The sequence below is a fragment of the Lygodium microphyllum genome, chromosome 22 (genome assembly GCF_053477565.2).
Source record: "Lygodium microphyllum isolate KBCC chromosome 22, Lygodium_microphyllum_v1.1.10, whole genome shotgun sequence".
NCBI classification, from domain to species: domain Eukaryota; kingdom Viridiplantae; phylum Streptophyta; class Polypodiopsida; order Schizaeales; family Lygodiaceae; genus Lygodium; species Lygodium microphyllum.
In genome coordinates this window covers 18091143-18113171 of record NC_141156.1, presented here as the reverse complement: position 1 = coordinate 18113171, position 22029 = coordinate 18091143, and the positions used below count along the sequence as shown (strand labels likewise).

The 22029-nt window shown below is 41.5% G+C and overlaps 1 protein-coding gene across 7 annotated transcripts in view; it reads right to left on the bottom strand.

The window, feature by feature from the left end:
* LOC148016928 (UBQ, helicase-c and DEAD-like helicase domain-containing protein) overlaps window positions 1–22029 on the bottom strand; it is a 263742-nt gene that overhangs the window by 72966 nt on the left and 168747 nt on the right. For all 7 annotated transcript variants that reach the window (XR_015687890.1, XR_015687891.1, XM_087663100.1 and 4 more), the window contains one exon: window positions 11929–12065. Coding sequence is in view for 5 of the 7 variants with exons in the window: in XM_087663100.1 (XP_087519226.1) it covers window positions 11929–12065 (137 nt within the window). In the remaining 2 variants the exon portion in view is untranslated. The remainder of the gene's footprint in view (window positions 1–11928; window positions 12066–22029) is intronic.

The following is a 22029-nucleotide window of genomic DNA, read 5'->3' as shown; positions in this document are numbered from 1 at the left end:
AGTGGAGCTAGGGTTGACACCCATGGTTGTAGAGGCACTCTTTAGAGTAGTGACATTCATACACAAGATATGGGAGCTCCCATGTCATAGATACTCTAGATTGGCATTGGCCTCTTCCAAAAAGTTAACACAAGAAGGGGAGAAAGGCTGTTTTGGTACTCAGAGATGACAATATGGATGAACCTACAATAGGCTCCCCCCATTTGACTATAGTTTGGATTGCCCTAAAGTCCCCCTTACCCGACCTGAGCTGAATTCATTCATTAGAGCTCACAATTTGAGAGTGGAAAAAGGTAGAACTTGGATAGAACCACCTCTCCCTCTAGGATGCAAGATGGAGCATTACTGGGATCATTTTCTATACTTCTTGGAGGACGGATTCATTGTTTGGCCACAGTACATGGACACACACCTCTCCCATGGTATGCGAGCTGCTATTGGACAGATACGTACCATCTCTCACCACCTTTGGTTAGAGACAGACATGGGATGGATATTACAACAAAGGAGAGAATATGTCAGCTCTACAATCGAGAACTAGAGACAGAGGAACACTACATATGTAGATGCACAATCTACTATGATATATGAGGGAGATACCATTGTCTCTTCCATGATGGAATTGGTCCTCTTTGGCATGTCATGGAGTATGAGGACCAGAGATACTTAGGGCTTTACCTCGTAGGGCTGTACAGGTGCCGGAAAGCATTGTTACGAGATAGGAGACCAATCCACCCAAAAGGACCCATGCAGAGGCTAGTAACAAACTTCTTTCACACATCAAATTCCACAGGTACCACTAGCTTAGTAGATCTAGGCTCATCTATTCAGACCACATCTACATCATGCCATGGAGTCACATTAGACCGGGCCATTGCACTTTGTAGAGTATGATGACCCTGACCACCTAGCTGTCATCAGGTAGTGATACTTTTTGCAGTTGCTTTTCTTATTTACTTATATAAATATTTTATTTTTCTTTTCTTTAGTTGCTGTTGCTTTTTATCCCCAGAGTTCTCTTGAATTAAGCTGGGATCTTTGCATGGCCAGAAGAGGCAGCCGTTGGGACAAATTGGACTAATGGTTTGTTTGAGCCTTAGGACTCGTTCCATATTGAATGGGCACTGAAGAAAAGAATGCCAGTGGTTTGGGACTGTGTGCTTAGCCACTCGAGATGATGTAGGACAATGAACCTGGCCAAGACACAAGTGTACATGTAAGAATGCTCGTGAAATAAAAGTCACTGTAACTGAGCCACGTTACACTTTTTTATGTGGTTGCAATGATAAAAGTTGCTCAGAACAACTTGAGGAATGCAGGGGTCACCATCCCTAAACTTTAGGGAGTTACTATTTTTTGGACCCTAGAATCTATGCTGAGGTCAAATTTTGCACCGATCATGGATAATTTTAGACTGGAAGGTTTAAACGGCAAAATTGTTACATGTATGCTATGTGGCATAAATTTCCAAAAGAGAGAGAGAGAGCATTTAAAAAAAACGTAATAGACATAAGGGGCAAATCTGAGAAGGAAGTTTTGAGGAGCTGAGGGCAGATTGCTGCAGTTTCATCAGCCATGGCGAGTACTTCTTCGTCTCTGACTCATGTACGAAGGTAGAGCTTGCTCCCTCTAGTCAACTCTTTCTCTATTCTCAAAGGAAATGCTCTGCATGATGGGCTGATTCCATCGAAGGTACAGTTCTGTGTTTTCTTTGCACTTCTGTTGAGGCAAGAGCCTCACTATCCAGGTTCAGGAGCAGCTGTTGGCTTCTCCAATGCAAGAACCAAAGGAAGTAATGACCATGCCACATAGGAATAGAGTTTTTCAGCTCTGATTTAGTGCTGTTCGTGGGACTGTTTTACTACTGGAATGATGCCAGAGTAAAAGGGATGTTGTTCTGGATATGCTGAACAGTAAGAACAGTGAATTCAGAGATTTGCAGACTGCAGTTCTGCACATGAATCATTGAGTTTTGGTCACAGAAGATGCTTTCCTTAAAGGGATATTGTTCTGGACATGCTGGAAAGTAAGAACAGTGAATTCAGAGATCTGTAGACTGCAATTCTGCACATGAATCATTGAGTTATGGCTACAAGAAATGCTTTCCTAAAAGGGATGTTGATCTGGTCATGTTGTATTGTCCTTATGCAGCTGGGATTTACTCAAAAAAGATGAAAACCAACTGTTCACAGGTTATGTATTTTGGAACATTTCATTTTTTTTGTAACTTTCCATCTTTTAATTGATAAAGAAATACCGAGAGGGGTGCTGGTCTTTGAGGCAAAACTGGTGTTGAGCGAGGGAGTGAGGTTTCTGTTTGTTTGTGTGTGAAAAGACTAGGTGTTTAATGAAGGAACTACCGCTTTATGTGAGTCATAGACCGGTTTCATGGTTCCATCCCTGGGATTTGAATTCTTTTCTATAAGAATTTAAGCTCGGACAGTTTTGGGTGAAAAGGCCATACACACAGGTTTTATAGAGATTACAGGACTAGAGAGATGGCAAACACGGATAAAGGCAAAGGAAAACTTCCTCATGAAGAAGAGAGTTCTTCTTTTGCTCATAGACACCAAAGAGAGAGTATTGGTGCACAGGTGTCAGCACCATCTAGAACCGACATTGAACCACAGGATGAGGAGCAAGAACATGAGGACTTGTTTATGGCACAACTCCTCAGTATGGTTGGCTCTTTTCAATAGCTTGTAAAGAATCCTGGGATGCAAAAATTTTTGAAGTCACATAATGAGGATTCTCAAGCTTAGTCATCACATCATACCATGGAGTGCTCAAAAAGGCAAACCTCTAAAGTGTGTGAGGATGTGGAAAAGACACCAAACATGGAGATAAGTCCAGTGCAACAAGAAGTACAAGCACAGGACCAGGGAGTGAATGGTCAAGGCAGTTATGCACAAATGGCACAGTAGACTATTCCTCCTCAATTTGCTACTTATCGTAGTTACTTTGGTCGTGGGTTGGTTCTTCAAGCAATGGCTGGATTACCCACGGGTTATCAGCAATACTTGCCTAGAGAGCCACCAGGAACAATGCCTATTGATGCAGTGAACCCACTTTTTGCTAATATTGGTCTACAGCCCGCTTATCAGACTTTGCAGAGTCCTTATTTGATGCCTGGAGTACAAAATGCAGCGGCTGGTTTTTTTCAGCCTACTGGGCATATGGCAGCTAAGACAGGTGAAATGAATGCTGATAATGCGCCTAAGGGACTTCCCTTTTTACAGCCACTTGTCTATGACAACCTGACACCAAAAAGTTCAAAGCTTGAAGACTATAAAGAGGGTGGTCAGGCATTAAAGTTTGAAACCTTTAGTGGTATGCAAGATAAGCTGAAAGCTTTGACATTTATACATCAGTTTGATGCATCTTACATTGGAGGGAATTTTACTGAGACTTCTGAGGTGCGGAAGGCTACAACTTTTTGAAAGGTAATGCTTTGCAGTGGTGGAACATATTGTTGATGCAAGGATATGCACTTGCCACTTGGGCCCATTTTAAACAGTAGTTTGCAGCCTCATGGTTAACTAACACATTTGAAGTAGATGTCATGACTACATGGCATAAATTGGACGCAACAAATTGTGCAGATTTAGAAGAGTACAATAAGAAATTTTAGGAAGCACTTTTGCCCGTGAGTTCTTACAAGACAATGCCCTTGTTAGAACAAATTGAAAAGTACTATTGCGGTTTGCCCGAAGCCATCAGGGATTATTGTACCAAGGCTAGGGTTACAAATATGGTACAGTTAATTGAAAATGCTGGTGTGGAAAAGCTGACAGCTGTAAAGGCACTAAAAAGAAGGATTTTTAGTTTAAGTAGGATCCTGGCAAGAAGAAGCAATTTCAAAAAAGGACCAGCTTTACAAAGAAGTCTTTTTGGAAGAAAAGATTTCAGCAGCAACCTCAGACTTCTTTTAAACAGGGCAAAGGACAAAAGAGGCCACTTTTTGGCAAATCATTTGAAGAAAGAAAGGCTTTAATGATGGCTAGGAAATACTTTATACGTGAAAAGAAAGGCCATATTGCTTCTAAGTGCCCACAACAATCTTCTAAAGATGAGGAGGATAAAGATGTGCCAAGTAAAAAGAAGCCCAACATTGGCTTAGTGCATGATATGGTGGGAGATCAATCAGCTGCAGATGATGCTACAGAATTGTGCACAGCTTGGGGAAAGATAAGAGATTCCACAGTGCTTATTTTCTTTGATCCTGGAGCTTGTGAAAACTTTATCTCACCGGCATTGGCAGCTGAGCTGGGTATACGTCCCGAGGAAATGGGACCAGTTGGATACGCAGATTTGGCATGCCCAAGACATACTGAACCTGTCACCCCCATTCTTGGCAAACTTCGTATGCACATTCAAAGCTATGTGGACACAAAGGAGTTCCATATAATGCCTTTAGAGGGTTGTGATGTTCTCTTGGGTATTCCATGGTGCCACATGAAGCATGCTATCTTGGATACTTACAATAGAACGATTACTCTCATACATAGGAGCAAGACTCATGTGTTAGATGTGAAGCTTAAAGAAGAGTCTGTCCCAATTGTTTTTGCTTCTGCAATTACTTTTATAATGAAAAATTATATTTCTCCGTATTTGGTTTTTGCAAAGCAAGTTAATGAAGTTGACAATAATGTGTTTGTACTAGATAAAAGTAGAAGGGCTTTCTTAGATAAATTCAGTGACTCTTTCTTAGATTCGTTACCAGGAGAGTTACCCCTTGAGAGGCTTGAAGATCATACCATAGATCTTATTCCAGGGACTAGTCCGGCCAATATGCCACCCGTACAGGGTCAATGAAGCGTAGCAAAAAGAGATTATGACATCGGTTAATGAGCTTTTAGAGAAGGGACTAATTCAGCCTAGTAGTTCTCCGTTTTGTTCACCTGTGTTGCTAGTTTAGAAAAAGGATGGCTCTTGGCGAATATGTATTGACTACAAAGCCTTGAATAAAAACACGATCAAGAATAGGTTTCCGATTCCGAGGATAGATAACATTCTTGATCGATTACAGGGAGCAAGAATGTATAGCAGGATAGATTTGAAAAGTGGGTACCGTTAGATCAGAATCAGGTCAGAGGATATCCATAAGACTAGTTTTAGAACGACATTTGGTCTCTATGAATTTTTAGTCATGCCGTTTGGATTGACCAATGCTCCTGCTACGTTTAACAGGATGATGGATAGAATTTTCTGCCCTTATCGAAGTTTTGTTGGCACATTCTTTGATGATATGATTATCTTTTCAAAGAATCAAGAGAAGCATAGAAAACACTTAGTTACAGTCTTTAATGAGCTTAAGCGTAACAGATTGCTCATTAATGGCAAGAATAGTGAATTTTTTTTAGAAGAGATTCACTTCCTTGGGCACATAGTTTCTAAAGATGGTGTGAAGATGGATCCTGCAAAGATAGAAGCAATTGTCTCTTGGCCAGACTTGAAAACCGTTCATGATGTCCGCACTTTCCTTGGCCTATGCTCTTACTATAGAAGATTTGTAAGACACTTTGCAGAGATTGCTTCTCCTTTACATGTGCTTGAAAAGAAGGATCTCAAATGGCAATGGACTAACAAAGAGAAATCAGCATTTAGATGTTTGAAGGGGAAAATGACTACAAATCCAATACTTTTATGCCAGATTTGTCTAAGCCATTCATAGTGCAGTGTGATGCATGTGGAAATAGCATTGGTGGTGTATTAATGCAGAATGGCCGAGTTGTGGCATACGAGAGTAGAGTACTCTCTGTCATTGAAAGGACTTACCAAATTTATAAGAAAGAGTTATTAGCTATGATTCATGCACGTTCTAGTTGGAAGCACTATTTGCTTGGGGCTAATTTTGTAGTGCAAACGGATCATCAAGCACTTGGATACTTTCTCACACAGGCTAAATTGTTAGAGAAACACATGCGTTGGGAAAATTCCCTATCTATGTTTTATTTTCAGATAGTGCATGTGGAAGGCAAGAAGAATGTAGTTGCAGATGTTTTATCTCACAAATCACAAGTGTTAGCTGTTTCAATTTCTTATCACCATGAATTGGATGATATGAAAGAGCAGTATGCTGATGACGAAGATTTCTCTGAAATCTATGAATAATTGATCAATGGCCAACATCATGATCATTATGTGTTCAAAGAAGGCTTTATCATGATGCATGGAAGACTATGCGTTACAAAACAACTAAGGTCAAAAGTTTTATTAGAAAGTGATGTATATGTTAGATCTTGCCTTGTATGCCAAAATGTCAAATTTGATAGACAGAAGGTACCAGGGTTATTGCAACCATTGCCTATTCCACAAAGGCCATGGGAAAGTATTGCCATGGATTTCATTTTTGATCTTCCAATAACTTCTTCAGGGAATGATGGAATTCAGACTATCATTTGCAAATTCAGCAAACAGGCACATTTCATTCCTGTAAGAAAAAAGGTAAAGTTAGAACACATGCTAAGTACCATGGAATGCCATAGTCAATTGTGAGTGATAGAGACCCAAGAATGACTAGTTTCTTTTGGAAAGCATTGTTTGAAACATGGGCACTACGCTGAAATTTTCATCTTCTTTCCATCCACAAACTGATGGACAGTCTGAAGAAGCAAATTCGAATGTTTTAAATCTACTCAAGTGTTATGTTTCAGATCATAAGACTTATTGGGAACACTACTTGCCATTGGTTGAATATGCATGGAATAATACAGTGCACTCACCTACTGGCAAAGCACCTTTTGAGATCTGGAAGGTGGAAAGAAATTGCCTCCCATTTACATTTTTAAAGCAGATCATTATGTAAAAGATTGGGAAGAAGCATATAAAAAGATCAAGTATGCCTTAGAAAAGTCACAAGCTAAACAGAAAAGAGTTGCTGATAGTCATTGTCGGAAACTCTAGTTCAAAAAGGATGATTGGGTCTTATTGTGTTTTGAAAGGGCATGTTTGAGAAAATAGAAGGGCAAGGAATGTTTGTTTCCAAAGCTGAGTATGCGTTACTATGGCCCTTTTCAAGTCTCAGAGAAGATCAATGATGTGGCATATAGGCTGAAATTGCTAGAAAATTGGAAAATTTATGATGCATTCCATGTGAGTCTATTGAGGCCTTTTATTAGTGAAGTGCCAGAAGATATGGTTCAAGAGGAATAGCCTCAAATAGAGGAATTAGATGAGATTCTAGTTCTTGAGCAGATCCTGGCACATAAGGATAGGAAAGTGAAAGGTAGAGTTACAAGAAGATTTTTGGTGAAGTTCAAGAACTATTCACCAATGGATGCCAAATGGATGGAGGAGGCTAAATTGGTAGATTCGCCTTAGTTATTGCAACTTTACCGAGAAGCTTTCTTGTTGGAACCTACAGTGACTCAGAATACTTTTTGAAGCAATGTACATTCTCTATTCTACAATTGAATACTGCATCTCATTGAATAATGCACAATGTATCGTTTACACTTAGCATTAACATGTGTATCATTGGATGAAATCTCAGTGCTTTGAAGTTGTATTTGCTACACTTTAGGTGAATGATTATACATGTTGTGACACTAATAGTTCTGGGATTCGTGCTATTGCCTTGTGTTGCATCCGGAAACGTGTCTATTAGAAAGGCTCCTAGTGATCATAGTTGGATACAAGATGTGATCCTCCACCTATGTGAGACTTGAATATGCAATGATACAAATGGTAGTGGGAAAAACTCCTACCATCGCCCCGTATCATCTATTAGCAAGTGATGCATGTGATGGCACTAATAACATGGAGAATCTTGTTATCGTCCTGTGTCATCCGTTTGCATGTGTGGCATGCGATCGAGGTTGCTTACTTCTTTCAAGAGGGGGGTATGTCACCAAGTGGTGATACTTTTTGCATTTGCTTTTCTTATTTACTTATATAAATATTTTATTTTTCTTTTCTTTAGTTGTTGTTGCTTTTTATCCCCAGAGTTCTTTGGATTAAGCCGGAATCTTTGCATTGCCAGAAAAGGCAGCCATTGGGACAAATTGGACTAATGGTTTGTCTGAGCCTTAGGACTCGTTCCATATTGAATCGGCATTGAAGAATAGAATGCCAGTGGTTTGGGACTGTGTGCTTAGCCACTCAAGATGGTGTAGGACAATGAGCCTGGCCAAGACAGAAGATGCAAATGTAAGAATGCTCACGGAATAAAAGTCACCGTAACTAAGCCACATTACACTTTTTGATGTGGTTGCAATGATAAAAGTTGCTCAGAACAACTTGAGGAATACAGGGGTCACCATCCCTAAACTTTAGGGAGTTACTATTTTTGGATCCCAACATTTGTCCGCATCATTATCTTCGTTTTTGCACGAGGATTAATTCTTTGGTCTATGCCAAGGTCAAATTTTGCACCGATCATGGAGAATTTTAGACCGGAAGGTTTAAACGGAAAAATTGTTACATGTATGCCATGTGGCATAAATTCCCGAAAGAGAGAGAGAGAGCATTAAACAAAAACGTAATAGGCATAAGGGGCAGATCCGAGAAGGAAGTTTTTAGGAGCTGAGGATAGATTGCTGCAGTTTCATTAGCCATGGAGAGTACTTCTTCGTCTCTGACTCATGTACGAAGGTAGAGCTTGCTCCCTCTAGTCAACTCTTTCTCTATTCTCAAAGGAAATGCTCTCCATGATGGGCTGATTCCATCGAAGGTACAACTTTGTGTTTTCTTTGCACTTCTGTTGAGGCAAGAGCCTCACTGTCCACGTTCAGGAGCAGCTGTTGGCTTCTCCAATGCAAGAACTAAAGGAAGTAATGACCATGCTACACAGGAATAGAGTTTTTCAGCTCTGATTTAGTACTGTTCATGGGACTGTTTTACTACTGGAATGATGCCAGAGTAAAAGGGATGTTGTTCTGGATATGCTGAACAGTAAGAACAGTGAATTCAGAGATTTTCAGACTGCAATTCTGCACATGAATCATTGAGTTTTGGTCACAGAAGATGCTTTCCTTAAAGGGATATTGTTTTGGAAATGCTGGAAAGTAAGAACAGTGAATTCAGAGATCTGTAAATTGCAATTCTGCACATGAATCATTGAGTTATGGCTACAAGAAATGCTTTCCTAAAAGGGATGTTGATTTGATCATGCTGTATTGTCCTTATGCAGCTGGGATTTACTCAAAAAAGATGAAAACCAACTGTTCACAGGTTATGTATTTTGGAACATTTCATTTTTTTTGTAACTTTCCATCTTTTAATTGATAAAGAAATACTGAGAGGGGTGCCGGTCTTCAGGGCCAATCTGGTGTTGAGTGAGGGTGTGAGGTTTCTATTTGTGTGTGTGAAAAGACCAGGTGTTTATTGAAGGAACTACCACTTTATGTGAGTCATAAACCGGTTTCACTAGCCAACGTCTAAGAGGCCCATACCATAGTTAGATTAGAGCCATTATTGCGAGACACAAGAGATTCACCCCTCAACACATTAGCAGAGCGGCCTTGGACCATTCAAGATGGAGATTCTAAGAGATGGACCACTGTAGCTTCTCACCATCCTTCAGTATAAAGGAAGCCTAGTTTTGGGAGCCATGGAAAAGTTTCTCGTTTCAGAAGTATAGCATATTACAGCACAGTCAGGAAAACCTTGGGAAGCTGGTATCAGTTGAACATTCTACCAATTCAGAGTATTATGGATTGGCAGAACTGTTCAGGACAGATTTGTAGCAGCAATCATTAGATCCGTAAGTGACTTTTCTTGTTCTCATATTCAAATTTACCAACAGCTTATTCAAGAGAAGCAGAAAAAAAGTCTTCTCTTTAATGATCTAGAGCATTGAACATGAAAGCCGAACTGGCTGTAGTACAAATCCCCCATAAATGTATGCAATCCTAATCATCCTAGAAACAGTGCGCATAGAATCAGTAGGGACAATGGCCCTAAACAACAAGTATCTAGGGGGGCCTCTTACACCATGTCAACAAAATTCCTATCTCTGTGGGTAAACTTGCATTGCTGATCTTAGACAAGAAGGGAGTGAAATATTCAGCAAGGCCAGGGAATAGTTAGAGCACAACCTGAGTGTGGTGGACTACAATAGTACTAGGGCCAATGCAAACAAATCATTAGCACCCACTCACTCATCAAGGCCAGGGAATAGTTAGAGCTCCCAAATAAAGTGATGTGCCTAGACTTAAAATCCCCAATGCCCATTGTTATTGATGCCGCTGCTCTGAGATGAAGATACAAATTCTATTATATACACTGATACAAGAGTGGTTTCACCAAAAAAGGAGTCCATATCAGTTTTCCTAGGGCACACCTCTCAGTTCTCTGGCCCATCTGGACCACAAGATATAGATTGTTTTCCATTCCCAGTACATTGATAGGTATCAGTACCTCTGTTGTTCCCTGAAGCAGTGCGTAGTTCACCACATTAATGCAATGTGCTAACGATTCATATTAGGGCCTTCTATTAAGAATTGATGAAATAGAAACAGTACTTTCAATCCCAAAAGCTAAGAGGAGCACGTTGGCCATGTGGTGATGGGTGGTGGTATGGCTGGTCACCTCCAGCTCACAAACATCGTCAGTCTGGCTGGGGGCTCACATGTCCCATGCCTCCTCTCTTTGATTTATCATCAAAGGCTTGAGTGTATTACACCCACAGAAGCTTCACAGCTGTTCACAAAACTGGCAGGCTCAGCACCTTCTGTCAGGGATTCTTCCAGTCCATAACTATCACGATCGCTCTGGTTATCCATGTACGTGGTTCCAAATTAACCACTTTTCTTATTTTCTGATGTACTTCATGATAGTGAGAACGATGCATGCGATCCCGTGTTTTCCTTTCCTGAACATCTGTTGTAACATGTCAATTCAGTATTTATGGATGCTCACATGTTGCCACATGGTAATTATGCATGTTGGTTCTTTTATTTCTTGAAAGCCCATTGCAACACGTCATTTACATTCAGTTCTTGTCACATATTCATATATATGTAACTATGCCCCCATCTTGCACGTCCAAAGAGCACCTGAAGCTTGCTCCAGCACTAGCTTTGCCATATCATAGAGCATGAACTAACGCCCACCCAGCAGACAACCTATTGTCCACATGGGCAGCCTTAATTTTTGAGCAATGAAAAGAAAAAAGGCATGCATCGAGACAAAGGGAAAGTATGTGCAAACCTATCTCCTAGAGTTCATATGCAACCTGCCATTCTTCATCTATATTCTCAGTTTCCTCTAAATAATTATGTGAACTAGACTCTCATATTATTGCTTGCACCATGGGAAGAAGCATCTTCCCATATTGTATTTATAGACATGTGAACTAACCCTAAGCTAATGCATGGATGAACTGTGGCTCTTCTACCCATATTCTCATGCAAACTTCCAGATTCACAAAGAGTATTTGTTTAAAACCCTCACAAAAATCCATTTCCAAGGAAATATTTGAGTTCATTTGTGTTTAGCAAGACAAAGCTAAGTCTATAAACAGAATAATGAGCCTAAAAAGCAACTTCACAAACAATGGCTACGAATAACAATGGTATGTAGGCTGATGACAGAACAGCTTTGAGGATAGAAAACTGTTTCTTAGTAGCAAACATTCCACTTTCTTCTGAGCAGTTTCTTTCTCTGGATTTTGCAATTAGCACTAAAAGAGATCAACTCACATTGTGTGAATGATTTCTTGAAAAACAAATATTGTAATTATATTTTCTTGAAAATTATGTGTATACAAGGAAGATTTCACCTCCGGCATTGTTCAAACAAAACCTTGAAGCATGTCTTACTAATCTTGAAATATCTGGTCTTGAATGCAATATAACAAAAGTGTGGTTGCAAGAAATTTGAAAATGGGTAACACAGAAGGATGTATTTACATTTTAACATAAACTGCCAGTTCATCTTGATATCTTCCACACTTTCAGAAAATGAGGTTTCAAGACACTATACCTAGCCATGGTTCCAGGAAAGCCAAGATGAAGTGTTGCATCCAAGCTACCAACATCAACTCCAAGTTCAAGCGCATTTGTTGCTGCGACTGCTCGTAGCCTCCCTCCAAACAGGTCACTTTCAATGTCCCTCCTATCCTGCTCTTCAAAATGCACATACAATAAGCCTCAAGATACCACTGTATTATCTATTCATGAGAGTCTGCTTCTCTATCTTTCTAATGATTGCTGTATTTATGAAGCCTTCCAGGCAATAGATAGAGAGATAAAGAAATAAAAATTTTCATATTAATGTTCACAACAAGCCAAAATGACAATTTCTTTTTGATAATCTTTGCTTTGAGAACTATCGCCATGGTCCATCGATGAACTAATGAACATTGACTTCGAAAAATCTTCCCAGAAGTGTGAAGAACCAGGTCAAATTGCGAGGCAATGTATGGTGGCATCGAACAAAGTGGAAAAAGACACCAAGGGGATGCAAGACAACCTGAATTTTCCCCCTCCATGGCTTCTTGCCCCCATCCCCCCCTAGACTGCCCTGAGAGGCTTGTACATCTGATATATCTGTGACTCTGCATCAGCTCCAGCTAGTCTGTTGAGCATGAGCACTTCTTTGTATTCTGGTTTTTTTCTGAAGTAATATAACTAGCCACAGTTATTTGCAAAAAAAAAACAAGACAACCTGAATTTTGAAAGGTGATGATGGTGGATAGAAAAGGAAAAAGAAAGGTGGACTTGGGAATTTTACAAATAGGTCTATTTCCCTAATCTTTTTGAAAAGTTGTCAGGAGAAGATCAGTCTAGGGAGGTGGGACTAATACAAATTCAAGTTCACCATCACTTGTGAGCATGAGATTGCAGATGTACAAGAGGGAACTCTGATACAGAGAGCTCTATTATTCAACGGATGTACTATTACTGCAAACAAGATTTTCCAAGCAAGGAAAGTACCTAGTAGAGCCACCAAAGCACAGCTTGCGATTCGGCATTCCCTTGCAGGATGACAGTCAAAACCATGAATGCAATTCAAGTATATGAACCTGAATATGCCTCAGTTTGACCTTCAATTGTTTTGAATGGAGGCACAATGTCATAACAACAGGGACTCACCACATCAAATCCATGTTTTATCATCAATGAATACATACACTCATTGTCATCAATGAAGGTGTTTTGCTTTAGATGATGCTGCTTGAGGGAGAATTCTAGCGTGCATAAGATTCCTCACATAGATGGCAAGTCGTATCGATGACAATACAAGTGAGACATCGCCAAAGGATGCAATAATTAATAGCATTTCTAGGGAAGTTTTCTGGCTTGGGACATATTATGCTAGCATGACTTGTTTTAGGTGAAAAAGTTAGCCCAAATATAAACAAAAGATTTTATACAAAAATTGGGGACTTGACATGACTAACAAGACCAGAGTGCCTCAAACCCCCCAAAGCAACTTTTGCATCACCAAATTTGGACTTTACCTGAGAGAGGAACAACATTTTCTTCTCTTTACAAAATAGTAACGCTATTTTTGGGCAATTTTTGTGGCCAGAAAAGGTCATGTGCCATCCTCTAAGCCAAAACACACACATATCCCCCGAAAATGTACCAAAAAGGAAACAAAACAACTATATTCAAGTTAGTTAGCACCAAAGTTGATTGTCCACAATGCAAGGACTCCCCCCCAAGGCATCATCTATGGATAAACATCTTCATTGCATGATTATATGTGAAGATTATTGCTCAAGGAATGGGCACTTGACCTCTAATTATTACCAGGTTCCTTGTTTCTTGCATGAGATCAATGAGAAGGAGCTCCTCTTTTAAGTTGTTACGTAGAAAAACCCTTTATGTGCCAATTTGAGGGGCATTTTGGCTATTTTATTGTGCAAGTGTATACTGAAATTTGATTATTACAACTTGTTTCAATACAGTAACTTTTCTCATAGGATAAAAGCACATAAGGTTTTGCTATGTCAAGTAGATTGCTCCAGTGAGTTCAATTCTAAGGGATTAACTTAGTATCATTGATGAGTACTTTAGATGGGTATCAAATGTATATTATAATTTGACAGGCTTCACTCATATTTTACTTCCCTTCGAAAATCTCAGTCCAAGTTTTGTTTTGCTCCTATTTAACTAATGGTGGTGTCACAACTCTATAGAAACAGAATTTGTATCCTTTTTCATTAATTTATCTATATAATGATTTATTAAATTTGTTTCCTTTGCATTAATTAGATATAAAGAAAAGTGCATTGGAGCTGGCCACTGATGAGTGGTCACAGGTTATGGTGGACTCACGTGGTGGGTTAGAGAAAGATAGTTCACACTTCCACCTATATGGCCGATTGGGTGCCTGTGGTGACCAGAACTCATGCACATCAGGGTTAGACTCGCACACAGAAAGGATTGATGCCTTGAAGTGTGGGCTAGATACGCCAGAACAGATAATTACAATCAACAAGATGGCATGATCATGAGATGCTTGTACAATGTGCATGTGTGGGCTGAAAGTTTGAAATGCACATTTCTTTGCATAGGAAAGCCACATGAAAAATCTGATACCGTTTTTGCGATGTACACGGAAAAAGTTTTCATATGACACCCATGTTGGGGGGTCCCTATTTTTAGGAGGTCTCTAAATTTTAGGAGCCTCAAATTAGCCTAAAAATGCTAGTCCTAAAAAATAAGGATGTCATTCTAAAAGTAGTAAATTTTGTACTTTGACTGTGCTTACTAAATTTGGTTGTTTCTATTCTTGACAGTATTCAGCCCAAAAAGGAAGGCCATAGAGAAGAGACAAGTGTCAAGACACTTGTCACACAAGTTTCCAAGTGTCCCACCACTTGTCACATCTCATGACATGTGGCTGGACACTTGTCTTGTGCTACTCCACTTTCCCCTTTTGTACTAGCTTTTCCCTCTCTTATAAATAAGAGCTCGTTTTTCTTCATTCAGCATCATTTTTCTTTGCTGTAAACTCATGTACAGCACCCACAGATAGCCAGAAACTGGTCCCATCCATCCCCATCATCATCCCCCACTTCTCCATTATCAAATTCCTCCATATTCCCTCTTCTATCACTGCTGTTTTATAGGACAGCAAGCCTGTAAATTCATTACAACACCTCCTTCTCGAGCTCTTTCTTCCATTTTAGCAACAAGAAGCAAGCCCTATCCATGTACTGCTGATCAACGATGAAGAAAGGCTGATTTTACCTCTTTCTTCTCTCATACTGTAAAGAAATCAGTTCTTATCATTGCATAATAGATAATGCATGTTTGTTTGTACATCTTTGCATGATCTTGTGAGAGTGAGAATTACTTCTTGTCAGATGGGAGAGGATCGAGGTGCAGCTGAAGTGCAGTAGACAGTGTGAGAGTGAGAGACAGAGTTGAGCACGATACCCAATGCAATAGTACTGAATAGAGTATTCGCTGAAAGTACAAATGATAACCCTTATACCTTAGAGTTATAAGGGGCTGTTCACACCCGAACACAGTAAGTGCCCGTAAGTGTGCACCACAAGCACATACAAAATAGTACACATAATCTGGGGGAAAAAACCTCTCCTACCGAGAGTAAAAAGTGCCCCAGTGTCAAAGTGATCACCCGCACACTCCCATATGAGCGTAGGCGTAAGTAAGGCGTGTGAGATACCCAACAAACCCCCCTGGAGTGAAGAGTGATCAAGTGTACAAGGATCATCCGCCACCAAAGGGCGTCAAATTCAAAGCATCGCGAAATGCTTCAAATTTGTCTCGTGGAAGAGCTTTGGTGAAGATGTCTGCCACATTGCTGGTGGTAGGACAGTAGACAAGGCTGATATCACCTGCATGTAGCCTCTCTCTGACAAAGTGGTAGTGAATCTCTATGTGTTTCGTGCGAGCATGAAACACAGGGTTCCGTGCCACTGCAATGGCACTCTGACTGTCAGTATATAAAGGAGTAGGCTCCGTAACAGATACATCCAAATCAGCAAGTAAGCGTCTAAGCCATACGCACTCAACTGCAGTAGTGAAGGCTGCCTTGTACTCAGCTTCACGTGACGACGTGGCAACAGTGGATTGTTTCTTGCTAAGCCAAGAAATGCATGACGAGCCAAGAAAGAAACAATTGCCACTAGTGGAGTGACGAGTATCAAAATCACCAGCCCAATCAGAGTCACTGTAAGCATGTAACTGCAGTGGTCCCCCCTTGGCATAAAGCAATCCAAGAGCTCTAGTACCCTGCAAGTAACGAAACACACGCTTCACAGCTTGCCAATGCGACATACGAGGCTGATGCATGTACCTGCTCAAAACTGAAACGGCAAACTGTATGTCTGGCCAAGTGTGGCATAGATAGATGAGACATCCCACTGCTGGAGCATAAGTATGGATATCAAACAAATCACTGTCATCATGTAATGACAGTTTGAGCCCAGGTTCCATGGGTGTACAAACTGGCTTGCAATCCTGTAAGCCAAACTTCTCAAGAAGTTGCCCAATGTACCTTGACTGACATAATCCAATGCCTCTAGCATCATGTACAAACTGGATGCCCAAGTAATAGTGCAAAATACCCAAGTCAGACATGTCAAAAGTTTGCTGTAAATTATTTTTTAATGCTGAAATCTGATCAGCACATGTTCCAGTGAGCAAAAGGTCATCTACATATAGACACAAAATCAGCATGGATCCCCCCTCTTTATGTACATAAAGGGTAGACTCAGATGGGCTGTTTACAAACCCCTGACTAAGCAAGAAAGCATCTATCTTTGCGTACCAAGCTCGTGGAGCTTGTTTCAAACCATATAGAGCTTTTTTCAGCTTGCATACTAAATTTTCTGAGCCTTCAACTGCAAAACCAATGGGCTGCTGTACATACACTTCTTCCTGAAGTTCCCCATGTAAGAATGCAGTCTTTATATCCAGCTGATACACTTTCCAACCAAAATGTGCAGCCAAGGCAATCATAGACCGAATGGTCGTCATACGGGAGGTAGGAGCAAAGGTCTCCTCATAGTCAATGCCCTTTTTCTGTGCGTAGCCTTTAGCTACCAGCCGTGCCTTGTACTTATCTATGGATACATCTGCATTCCTTTTCAATTTGTAGACCCATTTCGTACCAATGGCACGCTTGCCAACTGGCAAAGACACCAAATCCCAAGTATGATTCTTATGAATAGAATCCAATTCAGCTTGCATGGCTGCCATCCAATGCACACTATGTCGTGCATCCTCAAAACATTCAGGCTCCTCATTATCATGAGTACATGTTGCCATAACAAACTCCATGGAATGTGCTGAATCATGCAGTCGAGTTTGCCTTCGAGTACGACCAGCCAAGGGTGTTTCCAAATGACTATCTCTCATAGTCTGCGTGTACCATCTAGGCACCTGTCTTGCTTCCTGACTGTGTACAAGTTCCTGCTGAATTTCAGTTTCAGCAATGTGCTGATTTACTGCATGTTCCATAGGAGCAGCTGGCTGAACATTAGGTTCATTTGCTGAAGTACCAGCTGAATCACCAAATGTGATGGGCAGCAGCCCTTCAAAGACATCACGGGCAGCCTGATATGTATCAAAACCAGCCAAGGATAATTCTGATTTTTCATCAAATACAACATCCCTGCTGACAAAAACCTTCTTGGTCACGGGATCATAGAGTCTGTAGCCTTTGCTTTCGCTGCTATATCCCATAAAGATGCATTTTACAGCCTTGTTGTCCAACTTCTTTCGAAGTACCTGTGGAATATGGGCATATGCAAGACACCCAAAAGTACGGAAGTGGCCAACAAAAGGTTTGCGGCTGTGCCAAGCCTCAAAAGGTGTGACGGTTTTCAAGGCCTTGGTAGGGCATCTGTTCAAAATGTGGCAAGCGCACATGACGGCTTCCATCCAAAAACTATGAGGCAAACTCTTTGCCTTCAGCATACATCTGGCCATCTCCATGAGTGACCGATTTTTCCTCTCTGCTACCCCATTCTGCTGTGGAGTATATGCAGTAGTGTACTGATGGATAATGCCCTTCTGCTGCAAATAAGAATTCAGCATAGAGGACATGTATTCCCCCCCTCGGTCCGAACGGAGAGTCTTAATCTTGCAACCAGACTGAGTTTCCACAAGTGCACTGAAAGCCAAAAATGCATCATGCACTTCTGACTTCTTTTTCAAGCAATAGACCCAGCACAAACGTGTAAAGTCATCAATAAATGTTACAAAATAGTAACAACCACCCAATGACTGTGTCTGCATGGGCCCACAAACATCCGAATGTACAAGCTGCAATCTGGCTGTTGCTCTAAAAGCAACATCACGGGGAAAAGAGAAACGATGCATTTTCCCCAAAATGCAACCCTCGCATAAATGCTCAGGAGGTCTCTCCAAGAGAGGTAATCCATCCAACATCTGAGTACGCTGTAATAGCATCAAGCTGCCATAGTTTACATGCCCCAAACGAGCATGCCATAACTCTGCCTCTAACATAGCAGGAGTAAGAGTGGATGTCAAATATGCAGACTGATCTACCGAAAGAGCATCCAACTCATATAACCCATGACACAAAGAACCTGTCAAGACCAATGTCATGTGTTCCTTGTCACGGACCATGCAACGGTCATCATCAAAGGTGACCTGCAAACCACAACGTGCCATAGAAGAAATGGAAAGCAGATTCTTCTTAATGCCAGGCACATACAAAGCATCCTGTAGGCGGAGAATAGAGCCATCAATGGCTGTAAGCTGAATCTCCCCAATACCACGAACAGGGTATGATGCATTATTAGCACACTGAACAGACTTACCAATGGGAGGTGCACCAAGAGAAGCAAACAAATCTCTACGAGATGTGATATGCCGTGAAGCACCACTGTCAAAGAACCAAGTGTCAGCATCTTCTGTAGAGCTAAATGCTCTATCAGCCCAAGAGACATCATAACTGCAAGTGTAAAAACAATAGTCCCTGTCTGCAACAAAGGACGCGGACTCACTAGCAGTGGAAGGAGCTGCAGAAACAGACATCCCTGACTCCTTCTTCTTCTCTTTGGCGATGCGCTTCCTGCACTCAGTGATGTAGTGGCCAGGCTTCTTGCAGTAATGGCATTTTCCTTTCTTGGCTTGCGTGCCCCCCTGTTTCTGACTTGTCTGTGAAGTGTTACTACTACCAGAACTCTGCGAAGCATTTTTCCCTTGGCTGTTTTTACCCTTCTGCCTTGACATAAAAGCCTGCTCAGAGGCTATACCATCCACACCACTATTCCGTCTAGTTTGTTCCTCCTCTAGAAGCAAACTGACAAGCTGAATGAAAGTGATGGGCTCTTTCGAAATCCTCATAGTGAGGTTCAAGGCAGTATGAAAAGCCAAGTAAGAGGGAGGCAGTGAATTCAATGTCGTAGAAATCAGCTGCGCATCTGAGTAGTACTCATCCACATTCATGAGTTGCTCCCGCAAGTCCTGAATTTTGTTGAGATGATCCTGCATAGAATCACCCTCATTCATCTTTAGAGTCTCTAGCTCTTTCTTCAAGAAAGAGATGCGAGTCTCATTCTTTCCTGCAAACATCTGCTCCAATATCAACCAAGCTTCTTGTGAAGAAGCTGCTGAACGAATATGAGGAATGATAGAACGCTGAACTGCCAATGCAATCAGCGACATAGCCTGTGCATCCCGTGTATCCCAAGTTTTCTGAGCTGCAGTTCTTGGGGGAAGTGGCTGAGCGGGCTGAGGTGGAGGGGGCTGAGGTTGCCCTCTTGCACGTCCTCCTGGAGGAGGAGTAGCGGGAGCCACAACTCCCGGTCGTGCTTCCTCTCCACTGACATAATCCCACAAATTTTTTGCCACTAATACATTCTTCATCATGAAAGACCAAAGGGAATAATTGTTCCCATCCAATCGGTCTTCCTTGGACACATAGGTGAATACATCTCCCTGATTTGCCATTATTTCCCAAAAGGCAATAGAGCAATGTCAATGCAGTACGGGCTGGAAATCTGCAAATTTCCAGAAATTGCAGCAAACACAAGTCTGCAATTAATGTGCAAAGGGTACTCTGTCAAAAAAACTGTCCTTTCCTGCACGCTTCCCAAGGTGCAAACAGTGCAGTGCAACACTGTTATGAATAAATCCCCAAAATTTTGCCAAAATCTCTGTCAAAAACAGTCGGTCTGTGACTGTATCAGCAGTTTAAATGCATCTGTCCTCCAAATACACAAAAGCCCCAAAATTTCTGACCATTCAGTCCAGAAATTTGCATGATATTTACTTTTCCAGTAGATCTGTGCCAACCGCGTGTGAACCGCCGCTTCCAGAATTTTATTCTGGGCTGGAATAACAATAATTTTGAAAATGTTACCTGGGCGTGAAGCAGACTGGCGTGTGCTGGTTAGACAGGCGGCTAAGGTGGCGAGCAGAGCTGACGTGGAGTTTGGCGGGCAGTTTGGCGGCGCAGATCAACGGGCAGTTTGGCAGCGCAGGACAGTCGCGTGTGACGGGTCCGTTGACGAGCGGACTGTTTGACAATCGCGAGCTGCTGACGTGGACTTTTCAAAACGGCGGGCTGACGGGCTGCGCATGGTAGGTCGTCTGGCGGGCGTCGTTTGACTCAGGGCTGCTGACGTGGACTACAAACGACTCAGGACAGTCGAATCGTGTGGCGGGCGAACTGCAGGCGGACACTCGAGTAAAGGCGACGCACAGAGGAACAGCGCCTGGGCAGGGCGAGTGCAGGTACAGGTGGCGTCTGGGCAGGGCAGTGTTGCGCGCCGACTGTTGGAGCTGCGCGCAGGGCAGATGCAGAACAGAGGTGGCTCGAGTGCGGTCAGGACTGCACGTTGCAAGCAGAAGCTAAGCTTAGAACTGAGCTCTGATACCAAATGTCAGATGGGAGAGGATCGAGGTGCAGCTGAAGTGCAGTAGACAGTGTGAGAGTGAGAGACAGAGTTGAGCACGATACCCAATGCAATAGTACTGAATAGAGTATTCGCTGAAAGTACAAATGATAACCCTTATACCTTAGAGTTATAAGGGGCTGTTCACACCCGAACACAGTAAGTGCCCGTAAGTGTGCACCACAAGCACATACAAAATAGTACACATAATCTGGGGGAAAAAACCTCTCCTACCGAGAGTAAAAAGTGCCCCAGTGTCCTAGTGATCACCCGCACACTCCCATATGAGAGTAGGCGTAAGTAAGGCGTGTGAGATACCCAACACTTCTCCTCACTCTCAGGTTGATTGTAACTGAGCTCTTCCCTAAGGGACTTGGGTTGAGCAGAAGTACATTCCTTTGGGGGGGTTGCCCATCTTCAATCCTCAATCTTGTCTCCATTACTTTTACACTTTTATGGCTGTAATTTTGTGAGTAATTTTCATTTTCAGCTTTAAGTGTTCATTCTCTTTTATATTAAATCTCGAAAACAAGCGAATATCATAATTGTTAAGCATACTACGTTGTTCGGGGCGTTTACAAGTGGAGCCATCTCCAATTGTCTGTGTTCTAGATCACAAGGAGCAGGAGCCCACTGGTATGCATGTTTATCAGAACTAAGTGACATAACTATAGTTAAACATGTATCAGGCTAAGTACATGCAACCTTCTCAATTGGTTGGTTATCACAAAAACAAGGGCTATAAGAACATTCCTTGTGTTTTAGAGGTGGTTTACATTACCTATCATATATGGGCATTGGTTTGATGAAGAGTACCTATCATCATGGAAGATGGCAGAATTTCTTATTGTAGCATCATTATGGTAATAATGATTGCTTGGTACTTATCACCAAATTACTTATCACCAAAGGGCTCCTTGCCATTATAATTTCCAACCATGAAATTTGTTACATGCATATTTTCTTTAGTAAAACAAGTTTTTAACCTTGCCCTTTGATGCAAGCAAGGTTTCACAGTACTGACTTTTGTACTTCATGGTGTATTGACACAAAGACTGATGAAAGTAGTAGACCTTTTTAAGCAACAAAGGGTTAATTAACTTTAATCCCTCTTTTATCACCTCATTAAACATCCCCACTTCAATTCTTAAATGCACCCAAAGTGTTCAAGTGCCACTTAGACATTTTGCACGCTAGCTTCACAAGTCATTTGGTTGGCTCATGTGTCT